The sequence below is a fragment of the Cyprinus carpio genome, chromosome A19 (genome assembly GCF_018340385.1).
Source record: "Cyprinus carpio isolate SPL01 chromosome A19, ASM1834038v1, whole genome shotgun sequence".
In the NCBI taxonomy this organism is placed as follows: Eukaryota; Metazoa; Chordata; class Actinopteri; order Cypriniformes; family Cyprinidae; genus Cyprinus; species Cyprinus carpio.
The window spans coordinates 22,426,520-22,441,415 of NC_056590.1; the positions used below are offsets into that span (position 1 = coordinate 22,426,520).

General features: G+C 36.1%; 1 protein-coding gene across 4 annotated transcripts; it reads right to left on the minus strand.

Annotated features, from left to right (window-relative positions):
- Positions 1-336: 336 nt before the first annotated feature.
- Positions 337-9,499, minus strand: LOC122148837 (double-strand-break repair protein rad21 homolog A-like). Of its 4 annotated transcripts, none has more exons than XM_042777093.1 (14): positions 9,383-9,499; positions 7,444-7,631; positions 5,383-5,512; positions 5,204-5,303; positions 5,007-5,113; positions 4,642-4,851; positions 4,426-4,551; positions 4,205-4,333; positions 3,069-3,292; positions 2,651-2,804; positions 2,304-2,449; positions 2,050-2,214; positions 1,630-1,710; positions 337-1,483 (listed from the first exon to the last, which is right to left on the minus strand). In XM_042777093.1, exons 2-14 carry the CDS (start codon positions 7,585-7,587, stop codon positions 1,292-1,294), a joined length of 1,908 nt encoding a protein of 635 aa, XP_042633027.1. In that variant the 5' UTR covers positions 7,588-7,631; positions 9,383-9,499; the 3' UTR covers positions 337-1,291. The 4 variants fall into 4 exon arrangements, with proteins under 4 accessions (XP_042633027.1, XP_042633026.1, XP_042633025.1 ...); XM_042777092.1 differs by having other exon boundaries at positions 1,630-1,713; XM_042777091.1 differs by having other exon boundaries at positions 4,205-4,336.
- Between the last annotated feature and the right edge of the window lie 5,397 nt (positions 9,500-14,896).

Genomic DNA, 14,896 nt, shown 5'->3' on the forward strand with positions numbered 1-14,896 from the left:
ATTCAGTTTTTATTATAGCAGTTACTGAGCTGACATCTTTTAAAAATATGACAACCAGCATATAAACCTCCTCATATACAAACTGATGCGCAAATGAGTCACAGCGCCCCCTATCGCACGGATGAATAATTTAATAATCAATTCAGCCAAGGGACACAGGGATTTAATTACTTTTTATTACAAAATAACATAACACGGCTGTATCAAGTCAGGGATAAATGCAAATAACCTGATGTGTAAGAATAATGTAACCTGTTATGAAAATGTTGTTTTTATACCAATATGAATAAAACAAGTAGTTTTTGAGGCATTTAAATAAAGGACTTTACTGCACTGTAACAGATAAGTGTTTAATTATTGTGATATACAAAACAGAGAGTTGTCACAGGTAACATCGATAAAACCAAAGACCTATGGACCATTTTAAAAAGTGCTTGCACAATTACAAAAATTATCTTTACAACAAATGGCACAACATTGTTTTAACAAATGTATATCACAGTATATAACATTTTCTTTTAATTTGTCTGGTTGACAAGCAAAACTAAAGCTGCTTTTGGGTAAATGCTCACAACACTGAAGCTCGGGGAGAATTTAGGGAAATAATATTGTTACTGTAGTAGGTTTTTGAAAAAATAAAATAAAAACAAAAACAACACACTGTAGGCCAATACTTCAATATATATTTTATAAACATATAAACTATGACTTTTTTATATTTGGAGCAGCTAAAATGTTACTCTTTTATGTTTAAACAAAGAAAATACTTTCATGAAAGTAAAGACAAGTATGTTGCGTGTCAACATGAAATTTCTATCATGCAAAACAACAGTAAATAATGAAACAGAAGCATCTGAAAACATGATTAAAAAGAACAAACTGAAGGCTCAAAGCATAGTGAGCACAACAAACTAATGGAGTGGCAACAGCTGAGCAATTTCACTTCAATGACCGCAATTAGACTTGTACTTTCCTATGAAAACCTACCACCATTCTGACCATTTCTGTTTTCTAAGATAAGCATTTCAGTAAGTTTGAGAACAAAAGCATTATATTTTCAACCTCAACCAGGTCAGAACAGTTCAGAACCATTTAGCTTTTTTGTCCAATTTGCATGCTTGTATTGAGAAACTGCTAAAAGAAGCACTTTTTTGACATTATAAAAGTCTTTTTTTTGCATGTGAGACTGAGCGCACATGAAGTATGCATGAAAATGCACATGCACAGAAATACATAACACATTATATACAAACAAAACTATTAAAATCTTCCAGTGTTGATGATAAAAAGTCTATATAATGTGAAATCGGGGGCCAGGGGTGGCGATGATGTCACTGTAGGGCTCGTCCTGCCTGAGCTCCACTGCCTGCTGTTTCTTTAGCACGAGAAAGCTGTAGAACTTAGCAGCTGCTTGTTTCTTGTTGTTGTTTCTGCACAGATCCAGCAAGCTGATCGATTCTGCTCCGGTCTTAGCAATGACTCTCTGTGGAGAATAAGAGGAAGCAATCAGTGGAAGAATTGACAGGGTATTTATAGATATTAAATAATTGTATGCTTCATATTACACTAAATATGCCCTGACAGATCTTGTTTATCATGATATGTAGATATGTTTCAATTCTGCCAAACCTGTAAACCGTGCAGCATCTGCTGTGTCCTCTTGTTCCACCTCCTCTCCTCCTGATCCTGGTCTCCGCTTTGACCTTCCTCCTCTTTTAAACACAAATATAGATTTAACAGAGTGATGCGATCTGATGGGAATCGAGTACAACCAGTGCCCAGAAAGTCAAATTCCTCATATGATAAATTGTAATAAATGTAGATTAATTAAAAAACACACAATTATACACAAAAATGGGCATTTAAAAATGAAGTCTAAACAGCTGTACTATTAGGATGCTTAGTGCTGAAAATGTTAAAGTGACTACAGATTGTTTGGCTGTACTAAACAGGATTTCTTATTAGAAAAATAAACTGCAGTCTTGAATAATGTCAGTTATTCTCATTTAACTCCTTGGTCCTAATTTGTGCTTGTTAAAGCCTCCTCACCTCCTCCTCCTCCTCATCATCCTTCTTCTCTTTGCTCTTCTCTCCTATCAGGTCGAGCTCAGGGATGAGCTGTGAGATATTGGCCGGTTCCTCAGGTGGAAGGTCCACCTGCTGCATGTTCACGTGCCGTGTGGACACAATGGAGGAACGATCATCCTCAAGCATCTACCAGAAAACAAGCAAGAGCACCAAATTAGCAAACCACATACAGTGGGGTCCAAATCCCACACTAAAAATCTGATTTCAAATCTCACAGGTAAGGCAGGCTCTGTGTCCTGAGCTTTGCGCTTCTGTCCACGGGGTCCAGATGGAGGAGGCATGACTGATTCATCAAGGGTGGTGCGACTGCCCTCCATGGCTGAAGCCTGCAGAACACTGGGCTCCTCCAGGATGGTCTGGTCTGCAGAAAGCCAAACATGGGCATTAGTGACAAACTAGTGCACTACTGTTAAAAAGTCTCTTATGCTTACCAAAGCTGCATTTATTTATTCCAAAATACAATAAAACAGGAATATTGTGAAATGTTGTTACATTATAAAATAATTGTTTTCTCATTGTCTTCAAACTTTTATCATGCGCAGTATGTGTCAGTCTTTCTTACCAATGATGTCTCGTTGCTGAGACAGGGCCTCTTCTCGTGGCACCTCAGGGTTCTCCAGGTCTTTGAGGAACTCATCCAAGCTGTCTGCTTCTCCGCCCTTTCTCCTCTTCCTCAGTTCATCGGGCACCAGAGGGGTCAGGCAGCGTGTGAACATCTGCACAGAGAGGAAGAGCTGGTCTTAGGACAGATTATACTAGAGAAGATTTCTAATAAACTTGCTGTATAAACTTGTGTAGCAATTCATTGGGAAACAACATTATTCAATGCCAAGATTACAAAAAACTGTCCAAATAGATTTCTGTGTTTAATTATGAGTAAAATACTGGCAAAAACAGCCATATCCAAGGCCACTTACGTATTTTGTTGCACTAAAGCCTGTATTAATGTCTCACAGCTTGTTCCAGAGATCTGTCCTGACCTTGAGCAGTCTGCTGTTCCAGAGGGGCTGAGCTGGCAGAGAGAAGAGCTTCTCCACTCCTCCTGTTTCCTTCCACATCATCAGCTTCTTGGTGGGGGGAGCCAGATCCAGAGTGGTGACAATGTCGGAGTAGTCACTCAGCTGGGCACGGATGGTCTTACTGTCCAGCTCCTTCACACTGTCCACAATCAGCTTCCTCTTTCTTTTTGCTTTGGTTTCCTTCACTAATAATGTAAGAGTTTGGTTTGATGAAAGGCATCTAAGATAACCAAAATTAGGTTTTGTTTGCAAGAGATGTTTAGGTACACTGGCGCAAAAAATGCAGTTAAAGGGAAAGTTCACCCAAAAATTAAAATTCTGTCATCATTTACTCACCCTGAAATCATTCCAAACCTGTATGACTTTCTTTCTTCTGTGGAACAGAAAGAAGATATTTTGGAGAATGTTGGTAACTAAACGGTTTTATCTCCTATTGACTTCCATTGCACAGACCAGCAAATGAAAATCAGTGGGAAACAAAACTGTTTGGTTATCATTTTTGCATTAATTTGTTCAGGAGAAGGAAATGACATGAGAGTGAGTAAATGATGAAATAATTTTTTTTTTGGTTGGAAGTTTTTGAACACAGTAGTATAGAAAAAAGTTTTTTTTTTTTTTTTTTTTTTTATTTATACTTGACCTGCCAATTTTTCTCTTACCTCACCACTGATTACTGCACATTAAAAATCTAATAAATTATTTGTTACAAGTTTTTTTTGACATGACAGTTTAAAATTCATCAACATTTATTGGAAAACGATGGCACAGTGACTCATTTATCATTTTAAATATAATTAATTAATCATAATTGTAATTATTTATATATTTAACATGATAATGAATAATTATAAAATATAAAAAAAATTATATTTAGATACTAATAATATAAAATAGTGTGGTACATAATAAAATTTGTTTATATATATATATTTTTGCCAAAACCTAATTCATGACAGTCAGCTAGATTATTTTACCTTGGTGTAATATTTAAAGCAGAAACTATCCAATCAGTGACCAGAAAACATAGTGATAGTTCAAGTGACAGTTCTGTTAACTGGCCAGTCATATTGTTGATCCCTGTATTATCCCTGTATTACCTGTGATGTCAATGGGCTCCAAAGCAAAAGCCTCCTCCTCATTATGGACAAGGGTGGTCTGTTCGGTCTGGTCTGTCATGGTGGGCAGCTGCTCCACAGGACCAGAATCAGGAGTGTCTGGACCTCCTGCTGCTATTGAACAAAATGCATTTTTTTATTATTATTATGCATAGTACCAAACATGTAATATATAATAATCATTATGTTACATGCATTCTTACGTGAAAGGTTGTCAAAATCATCATCATCATCTCCACCGTGGTCTTGGGGCATCATCACACCCTCAGCGATGGCTGAAGGGTCATCGAAAATACCACCTCCATCCTCGTTACTGAGCAGCTTGTCCACTGTAGGTACAGAAAGCAGCCGGCTCAGTCTCAACGGATGCTTGTAAATGTAACTTTAACTTATAAGGTGCTCATGGATGCCTCTCTTACCCAGCATGCCTCCCTCTGTGCTCTCCATAGGGTTGTCTCCAAAGTCATCCTTGTATTGGTCGTACTCTAGGTGATTGGACTTGTCAGCAATCTGTCCGCTACTTGACTCTGACTCCAGCAGCAGGTTAGATGCAGACGCCCCATGGATGATGTCCACTTCAAATGCACCTTCCTCTCGCATCATCTCTCGGTCATCCATCCCGAAATCAGCTGTTGAGGAAATTGTGCTATAAATCATCTACTGTATGAGGACAATGCGATGTGAGTGCATAATCAATTTAAACAATAAAAACAGATAAAAACCCTAGACAAAAAAATACTAAAAACATAATGCTGAGAGTAAAGAGGATGTGTATATGCCATACCAAAATCATTCTCCTGCAGTAGATTGAGGTTTCCCACTTCTTCACGCATGGTGATCTCCTCCACACGCGACTGATTCAGGGTGAACTGTTGAGCAACGTCAATGTCGCTGCAATCCACAAAACAAGGAAGGGTCAACACTGATTGCATGCAAGTCTAACAACCTTTACACATTTAGCTAAGTTAAAGCTGAACATACTCTAGGTCCGGAAGTGGCTGATCGAAGTCGTGAAATTCTTCGGGTAGTGTAATGGCATTGTAGGCAGCTTCACGGTTCTCCTCAGGCAGGTCGACCACACCTGTGTCAAACAGTCCACAAAATATTATCTCTTGCAGTACAATAGCACAAACGTCTTATGTAGTCCAGCCACAACTTACCTGGGCGAAAAGCCATTTTGATTTTAATAAAAGCCTCATTGCAGTCTGCCAGCAGGTACTTGGCTTTTCTGTGGTAGATCCTCACTACACCCAGGAGTAAGTGACCAGATGTACGGAGAGCCATTTTCACCTATCAAATTAAGAAAAAATTATATAAAAGAATGGAGCTGCTTTAGAGCTGCTCAGTCATGATGTCAATTTAAAAACCATCCCAGAAGGAATTTTTGATTTATGAATAAAATAAGGTCTGTGAACATCATTGAAAAGATTTTCATGGTTTGTTCTAAACATAAAGTAGCTATGTTTACATTCCCACAAATATTCTGTTTATAATCGGATTGGTGTGTCAAACAGACAGAAAAGCCTTTGTGTGAACACTTCAGTCCATCTGATTGAGCTTGATCTGAATAAAATTTTGACTGGATTGACCAGGTTATTAAACTAAAACTAAAACCATATATATATTTTTTCGTTATTTGAAATAAAATAAAATTTGAAATAAAATATATGTATTGTATGCATGTATTTTAATACTGATGTACAAAAATAACTGAATAAAAGTGAATAAAACTGATATAGGTATATTTATAATAATAAAAAAACAATAAAAACTATACAGACATATTTAAAAATGATGAAACAACAAAATTACCCAAACTTTAATTATTTTTTAATATAATATTATATATAATATATATATATATATATAAATATATATGCAGTACAGACCAAAAGTTTGGAAACATTACTATTTTAATGTTTTTTATTTTCTTCTGCTCATACAAAGCCTGCATTATTTGATCAAAATAAAAATGTAATATGTATAATGTAATATTGTGATATATATATATTTAAAAATAATTGTTTTTAAATTTATTATACTTTAAATCATAATTTATTTCTGTGATGCATAATACATCACATGATCCTTTAGAAATCATTCTACATTATCAAAGTTGGAAACAGTTTCTGCTGCTTAATATTTTTTCAGAACATGTTGATATTTTTTAGGATACTTTGATGAATAAAAGGAATAGCATGTTTTTAAAAATATAATATTTGTAATAACAATATACACTACTGGGCAGTAATTTGGGGTCATAATTTTTTTTTTTTTTCTTCTTTTAAATAAAATCAATATACTTTTATTCAGCAAGGATGTGTTAAATTGATAAAAAGTGATAGTAAAGAAAATATATTATTAGAATATATATTATTAGAAATTTTTTTTTATTTTGAATAAATGCATCAAATATATTAGACAGCAGAACTGTTTCCAACACTCATAATAAATCAGAATATTAGAATGATTTCTAAATGATCATGTGATAGACTGGATGATGTTTAATGTGACACTGAAGGCTGGGAGTAACTGATGCTGAAAATTCAGCTTTGCATCACAGGAATAACTATTTTTTTTTTAAAGTATATTCAAATAGAAAACTAATATTTTAAGTTGAATAATATTCAACAATATTACAGTTTTTTCTGTATTTTTGATCAATATAAATGCAGGCTTGATGAGCAGAAGAAACTTAAAAACATTAAAAATAGTAATGTTTCCAAACTTTTGGTCTGTACTGTATATATATATATATATATATATATATATACACATAACTGTAATCTGTCTCATTATTACCAAAATAGCACTGGTGTAGATCTGAAATAATCTAAACCACAGGAAAAAAAATTAGCATGTGAATGCCTAAATCAGACTATTTTCTCAATTGGATTAAAAAATGTAAACAAATACTGTAAGTGAATCGGATTGCAATGTTTAGGGTTCATATAAACAGAGCTTTCAGAATCTGAAATCAGATTGGATTCATTCTGAGTGACGATAATTTGTGGATGTAAACATTACTAGTCATACCTCAAACATGAAATCTTAAATGTTTGGGTTTTAGGACTACAAACTGAACAACACTATTACTTTAAACAGCTCTGCATTTTAAGCTCTGTCATGACATCTAAAAACAATGAAGAAACAAATTGAATCCACAAGAAACATTTAAAAAAAGAAACCTGAACAGCATGATTTCATGAGAATCCATTAACCTTTGGAGAAATGATGCTCTCTACACTGCTCTCCAGATTGCACTCAAAGACGTGTGCTTTGGTCAGCTTCTTATCCCAGTGGGCCGCCAACCAGATTTTGGCCAGCGGCCCACGTTTGCTGAGGACGAAGTGGGCGTAGAACATCGTCCCTGCACCTTCTCACACTGAGGTGGAGGGGGACGCTGATCCTGCAGAATAAAATGGCACTGCTGTTAGGCACAATTAATCATTTGATTGCTCTAAAAGGTGATTTGTTTAATTTTTTTATGTTAATCAACTTTCCTCTATACCGGCTTAATGTGCAAAAGAAAAAAAAACTTTAAGCAAGCCATACACAGTTTAATGCCTTGAAAGTTTCAATACTGTGGGTCTGTGGCGGTATGAAAACATTGCTGTTTGTTTGAGTTTGTGGCAGGACTGTGTCAGTCTGACCAAGCAAGGGATGACCGTTTAGGAAACTTCTTTAATGTTTATGCTGGTAATAGTGTCACTCAGATCTTTTAAATGGTTTGTTTCAAAGAAAAAAAAAAAATAAATAAGATTCAATCATTTCATTCTGTCATAACATAAAACCAACATTCAGTTAAGTTTCTAGTTACATGTAATTTCACGTATTCATGTTTAGTTTGTTGCAGTACCTTTAAATAAAGTCGAGAACTTACTGTAGTTTGCATGTACATTACTACGCATTTAGTCATAAAGCAATATGCTATTTAGTAAATCGGTCTCTTATGTGTGTTGCTGATGAAACGGTTTCAATCAAAAGATTTGACTCAAAGGGACAATTCATTAGCGAACTTGGACATTGCTAGTTATTTAAGCGTCTTCTTGCCTTGTTGGGTGTTTATCGGAAATGTTTAGGAATATCAGATAAGACTAAAGACATAATAATTTGAGCAATTCCATTGGTTGAAATTAGAGCTTGCCATTACATTTTAAGAATGTACTGAGAATATGTTAGATGTAGCCTACTACACGTAGACCACTGGTACTCTCTATTCTATTCTATTCTATTCTATTCTATTCTACTCTATTCTATTCTATTCTATTCTATTCTATCTACTTGTTTTCTTTTTATGTATTTAAATTCAAAACTTGCCTCTCTAACACTTGCACTCTCTATTTCTTTTCTAACTACTTGTTTTCTTTTTATTTATTATAAAAATTACCCTCTAACACTAGCCGTTCTCTATTCTTTTGACTTGTTTTCTTTTTATTTATTATAAAATGACCCTCTAAAACTAACGTTCTTATTCTTTTTCTGTTCTACTTGTTGAAAGGTGAAAATGCATGCAGTATTTGACAGTTATATTTTTTATTAATTATTATATCTTTTTATTAAAATAAAATAAGTCATGTTTTGAAAACATTGTTTTCCAAAACATCCCCTCCTCACATACATAAAGATGGGTTTGTGACTGTCAGTGATGACGGGGCCTGAGGGATGCGCGCACACTTGCACTGTGGCCAAACAGTATCAGCGCACCCCTGCACTTTTATTATTCAACTCGTAATGGTGTTATTACAATATTTAACAGTCTACGAAATGTATGATAAATGTAATAACTGTTAATAACGTAACAAAAAGGACACGTTTTGGAAGCTAAAAGAAAAGCTAACAAGCTAACGGTCTGCTGTCGCGAGATCAACATCTGCCTGGAATTTGTAACTGCGGCGCGCGCCAGGTGCGGATTTTCCTCAGGCTTTGTATGCGCAAAGACGCCAAACGCACTCTCCACATAAGTCATTTTAGCGCTAATTAAGATTAATTTTAAGTGACAACATAAAGAACTGGTGTTACACAGCGTCTGTCATTTGCCGCTGGTGTAGGGAGGGGAATGGAATATTCTAGCAAGTTGCATGATGAAATCGAATGGTTATGATTCCGATGCATGCAATTAAATCCATTTTTAGTTATGTTTTCGCCGAAAGTACTTACGCGGAACGGTCCTATCGTAGCTTTCCGTATTTAGCAACCGTATCTAGGGTACCTTTCTCACCCTCCTCCCACTGTACAGTTTCACTTAAACAAACAAAATGGCGACGCCCCCTCCCGCCGTGAACTTCATTTAAAACCAGCTGGATGTTAATGAGGAGACTGTATGCATGACAGAAATAGGTAGTTCATGTACACGGAAAATTGAAAAAAGAATGAAAACAAAATGCAATTTTGATGATTACAAATCCTCATGGCTGTATTTTCTGTTTTTCCCCTCCATGAGTGCCATTTAGTTGAGCTAGACAATTATTATAGTTGAGACAAACGCTCAGCCAAACATTAAAATGGGCCCTATATTTAGTAAGGCAGAAATAAAGTTTTCTGGAAGAACAAGTTGCTATTTTTATGTTATGATCAGAATGATGATTATAGCAAAACTTTATTAGTATCTTAGTAATCTAAGGTTAAGAACAACGAAAACTGCATTAAGTATCTACCGAAACGATTGAAGTTGATGAATACTAACCCTAAATCACAGTGCAGTTGTCAAAGGATCAGATATTCTTCTTTTTTTTTTTTACAAAGTTGAGTTTAATGTCCATAAAATCCCATTTTATAGCCACCAGATGGTGCACACACTCCATCCTTAGTAACGGATTCGATGCTGCCCCTCACTACCTCCTGGATGGATGAATAAAGCACTATGAATAAACATAAGCTTAATGCATCTTTGATATCTGTTGCAGATCTTGGGAATTTTTATACATTTTACTCCTTTTTACCAATATGGTGGTGAACAAAACTTGTCATGCTTTCCTCAACACATTAAAGCATTTCTACAGTCTTTAGTCTAGGCTATAAAAAATGAAATGAATAAATAAAAATACATGCCATTCTTTCTTTCTTGTGTGAAAAATAAGGTTAAATGATAAAGAACTAGTATACAGTGTTCTAAGCATTAATGCCAAACTGTGTCAGACTTGAAAGGATTTGATTAAATTTAGGCTATGTTATTGTGTGGAGGTATGGAATGGCAAGGAATAAAGGTTTATTTGCAGCAGAACATTCTCCCTTTTAAAAAATTGAAATAAAAATAAACTTGAAATAAACTTTAACTGTGCCAAGAAATGAAAGATGCTTGGCAGTTTACTACTTTCTAGTATTTATTTGAGAACAAACCTATTGCAAGCGTAGCCTAGTATAAAATTTGGAAAGAGGTTTATAGGATGGCAGTTGTGTTGAAAGGAAAGTTTACGATTATATGTTTATATAACTGGGAGTTACTTGGCAAGATGCTGTCCTGCTGTAACTTTGTTTTGGAATATGTAAAATTATGATAATTATGTACCAAACCTAAACATGACCTTATATTTTATAACCTTTTATGATTTTTCAGTTAATCTAGACAAATTAACAAGCAAATCAATTGAAAATGAATATACAGGTGCATCTCAATAAATTAGAAGTTCTTTTATTTCAGTAATTCAACTAAAATTGTGAAACTTCTGTATTAAATAAATTAATTGCACACAGACTGACATAGTTAAAGTCTTTGGTTCTTTTAATTGTGATGATTAGACAAATTAGAATACTTCATAAGACCAATAAAAAAAAACATTTTTAGTGAACTGTTGGCCTTCTGGAAAGTATGTTCGCATACTGTATATGTACTCAATACTTGGTAGGGCTCCTTTTGCTTTAATTACTGCCTCAGTTCGGCTTGGCATGGAGGTGATATGGAAGCCCAGGTTTCTTTGACAGTGGCCTTCAGCTCATCTGCATTTTTTGGTCTCTTGTTTCTCATTTTCCTCTTGACAATACCTCATAGATTCTCTATGGGATTCAGGTCTGGTGAGTTTGCTGGCCAGTCAAGCACACCAACACCATGGTCATTTAACCAACTTTTTGGTGATTTTGGCAGTGTGGGCAGGTGCCAAATCCTGCTGGAAAATTAAATCAGCATCTTCAAAAAGCTGGTCAGCAGAAGGAAGCATGAAGTGCTCCAAAATTTCTTGGTAAATAGGTGCAGTGACTTTGGTTTTCAAAAAACACAATGGACCAACACCAGCAGATGACATTGCACCCCAAATCATCACAGACTGTGGAAACTTAACACTGGACCTACAAGCAACTTGGGCTATGAGCTTCTCCACCTTTCCTCCAGACACTAGGACCTTGGTTTCCAAATGAAATACAAAACTTGCTTTCATCTGAAAAGAGGACTTTGGACCGCTGGGCAACAGTCCAGTTCTTCTTCTCCTTAGCCCAGGTAAGACGCCTCTGATGTTGTCTGTGGTTCAGGAGTGGCTTAACAAGACGAATACGACTGTAGCCAAACTCCTTGACACGACTGTAGGAACTGTAGCCAAATTCCTTGACACGTCTGTGTGTGGTGGCTCTCTCAGTCCATTCCTTGTGAAGTTCACTCAAATTCTTGAATCGATTTTGCCTGACAATCCTCATAAGGCTGCGGTTCTCTTGGTTGGTTGTGCATCTTTTTCTTCCACACATTTTCCTTCCACTCAACTTTCTGTAAACATGCTTGGATACAGCACTCTGTGAACAGCCAGCTTCTTTGGCAATGAATGTTTGTGGCTTACCCTCCTTGTGAAGGGTGTCAATGATTGTCTTCCCCATGATTGTATAGTCCAGTGAACCAAACTGAGAGACCATTTTGAAGGCTCAGGAAACCTTTGCAGGTGTTTTGAGTTGATTAGCTGATTGGTATGTCACCATATTCTAATTTGTTGAGATCGTGAATTGGTGGGTTTTTGTTAAAAGTGAGCCAAAATCATCACAATTAAAAGAACCAAAGACTTAAACTACTTCAGTCTGTGTGCATTAAATTTATTTAAAAATGTAAAAGATTGGATGACCAATAATTTTCTCCTATTAAATCCTATTAAATTCAGTCCTATTCTCCTATTAAATTCAGATAAGACAGAGATATTACTTATTGGACCAGAAAACATTACACAGAATTTATAGATTACAATTTGCAACTAGACGGATTGTAACTTCCTCTACTGTAAAAAATCTCTGGGTTGTCTATTAGACAGTAACTTGTCTTTTGAAAATCATATTTCCCATGTTACAAAAACAGCATTCTTCCATCTTAGAACATTGCCAAGCTACGAAACAATGGTTACCTGTTCCTGATGCAGAAAAGCTGTTCATGCATTCATGACCTCTCGGATTGGACTATTGTAATGCACTGCTAGCTGGTTGTCCTGCATCCTCAATAAACAAGCTAATAGTCCAAAATGCAGCGGCTAGAGTCCTTACCAGGTCAAGGAAAATATGATCATATACCCCAATAACTACATTCTCTGCACTGGCTACCTATTAAGTTCCGTATCAGTTACAAAATATTATTACTTTTTTTAGCTCCTGCGTACCTAACTAGTCTTCTACCACGCTACAACCCCATCACGCTCCCTAAGGTCACAAAACGCTGACTTTGATAGTACCTCTTTGGCCAAGCATTCAAATAGAGCTTTTTCGCATTTCGCAAATCTAGATTAAAAACACACCTCTTTGGCCAAGCATTCAAATAATGCATCTCATAAATTTTGGACTGCAGTTATATCTGATCAAATGTGCATTATTATTCTTTAGCTGGGTTTAAACGAATTAATTTTACTTGGCTGGAACAGCAGATACGCTAATTATGTCTCTATTTGTTTCTCTGCTTTGCCACAGGATTTACATCCCGTGGTAACTAGGATTTACACAAGCTCCAGTCTGGATCCAGAACACCTGAGAAGAGATGATGCCAACACCTTCAGGAAGATGATGCTAACCCAGAGACAACATAACAGAACTAACACATTTTGCTATAAGTTGATTGCATAATTGCTGTTAATAGTGTTAATCGTCTGTTTGTTTACGTCTTTTTATTGATTTTTCTGAAGGATTTTCTGCCATATGCACATGAACTGACAGTCACCACTGATAAGCTACTACTAAATATTGTAGAAACTTAATTTTCTGTAAAGTTGCTTTGTAATGATTTGTATCGTAAAAAGCGCTATACAAATAAACTTGAATTGAATTGAATTGAATTGAATTTAATACATGAGTTTCACAATTTCAGTTGAATTACTGAAATAAATGAACTTTTCCATGACATTCTAATTTATTGAGATGCATCTGTATATGCAATGCTTGTGTTTAATGTATTTCTCTCAAACACACATATTCTACAGAGACAACACCTTCATGTAGAGTGACCCTAAGGTGAATGTGTTCTGCTGTTCGGTGCATATGAGCTATCCATGATGCTCTTAGGTTGTCCTTTGCTTTTAATGACAATAGCACCACCTATTAAAGTATATTGCATAAATCACTGGTGCTTTGGGAATGAATAGGGACAGTCATTTCCAGTATATTACCTTTAGGGTGAGGGGTTTCCTAGTCTGAGAATATGAATTTCCATTACTCCTCCCTGACAACTGAATTGATTACTTTTAATTGGAAATGATCATAACTCTCTTGTGAGCTTTAGTGTGGAGGGCTTTGTCATGCATTTATTCTCATATGGTGCCCACAGTGTCAACCAAGAATGAGACATCCATCAAGTCTCAAGGCAGAAGAGACACTTGTTCTTCAGCAAGCAGAAAGGAAAGTGACCTTGAGCAACAATGGAAGAGAAACTTCTCTATCTCTTCTTCACCAAGACTCTGCCAATCCTTCTTGATCAGTCGTTTTTTTCAACTGACTTTTAGCTGCCCTTTTGCAGGTCATGTCCTCCACTGGGGCTGGATGGGCCTGTCATTGTCACAGCTAAGGTTCGAGCTCAGTGTGCTTAATCAGGCCTCTAAGAATCTCATTAGTGCACGGACGCAGGCAGATGCAGACGAAAGACAGAAACACAGCGAAGACATCTGCACACGCTCTCTTGAGTAACCATGAGTGCATTTGCAATCTGAATCTGCAGCCAGTGGGAAATGAGAACAACAGTATGGGATCTGCTGTAGACACGCAGGAATGGTGATCGCAAGGCATGCCGGAGATGAAAACTCATGACTGAGTGCTTTCCTCTACACAGCAGAGGAAGGGTAAGGTGTTAAAGGGACAGTTTATCCCCCAAAATTACAATTACTCATCCTTATGTTGCTCCAAATCCGACTTTCAGTCTACTGTGGAACATAAAAGGAGTAAATATATAGATGGTGCTGGTCGCTCTTTTCCAGCCAAGTACAACGTATTGGGGACTGGAGCTCAAGCTTCATTGAATGGATACTCCAAACCTTTATGTTCAACAGAAGAAAGAATCCCATACAGGTTTGGATCACTTGAGGGTGAGTAAATGATGACAGAAATGTAATTTTTGGGCAAACTATCCCTTACTGCAAGTGAATAAGTGCCCAAACACTTCAAAGTTTAAAATATTAGTATTGTTTTTACACTCGTATCTTTTCACTTTGATTTTCTCAGTATCATTTCATATGTATATACTGTACACATAAGGGGATAAAAATATTGTGTCGAATGCAGTTGAATGGCTTTTAG

Excerpts from the sequence above, each read along its gene's own strand:
- LOC122148837 (XM_042777089.1), bottom strand. The coding sequence starts at position 7,587 with ATGTTCTACGCCCACTTCGTCCTCAGCAAACGTGGGCCGCTGGCCAAA. Across the intron at positions 3,293-4,204 it reads GGAGCCCATTGACATCACAG|TGAAGGAAACCAAAGCAAAA; the intron begins GTAATACAGGGA and ends TTACATTATTAG. Across the intron at positions 2,450-2,650 it reads TCAGCAACGAGACATCATTG|ACCAGACCATCCTGGAGGAG; the intron begins GTAAGAAAGACT and ends GGCTTTCTGCAG.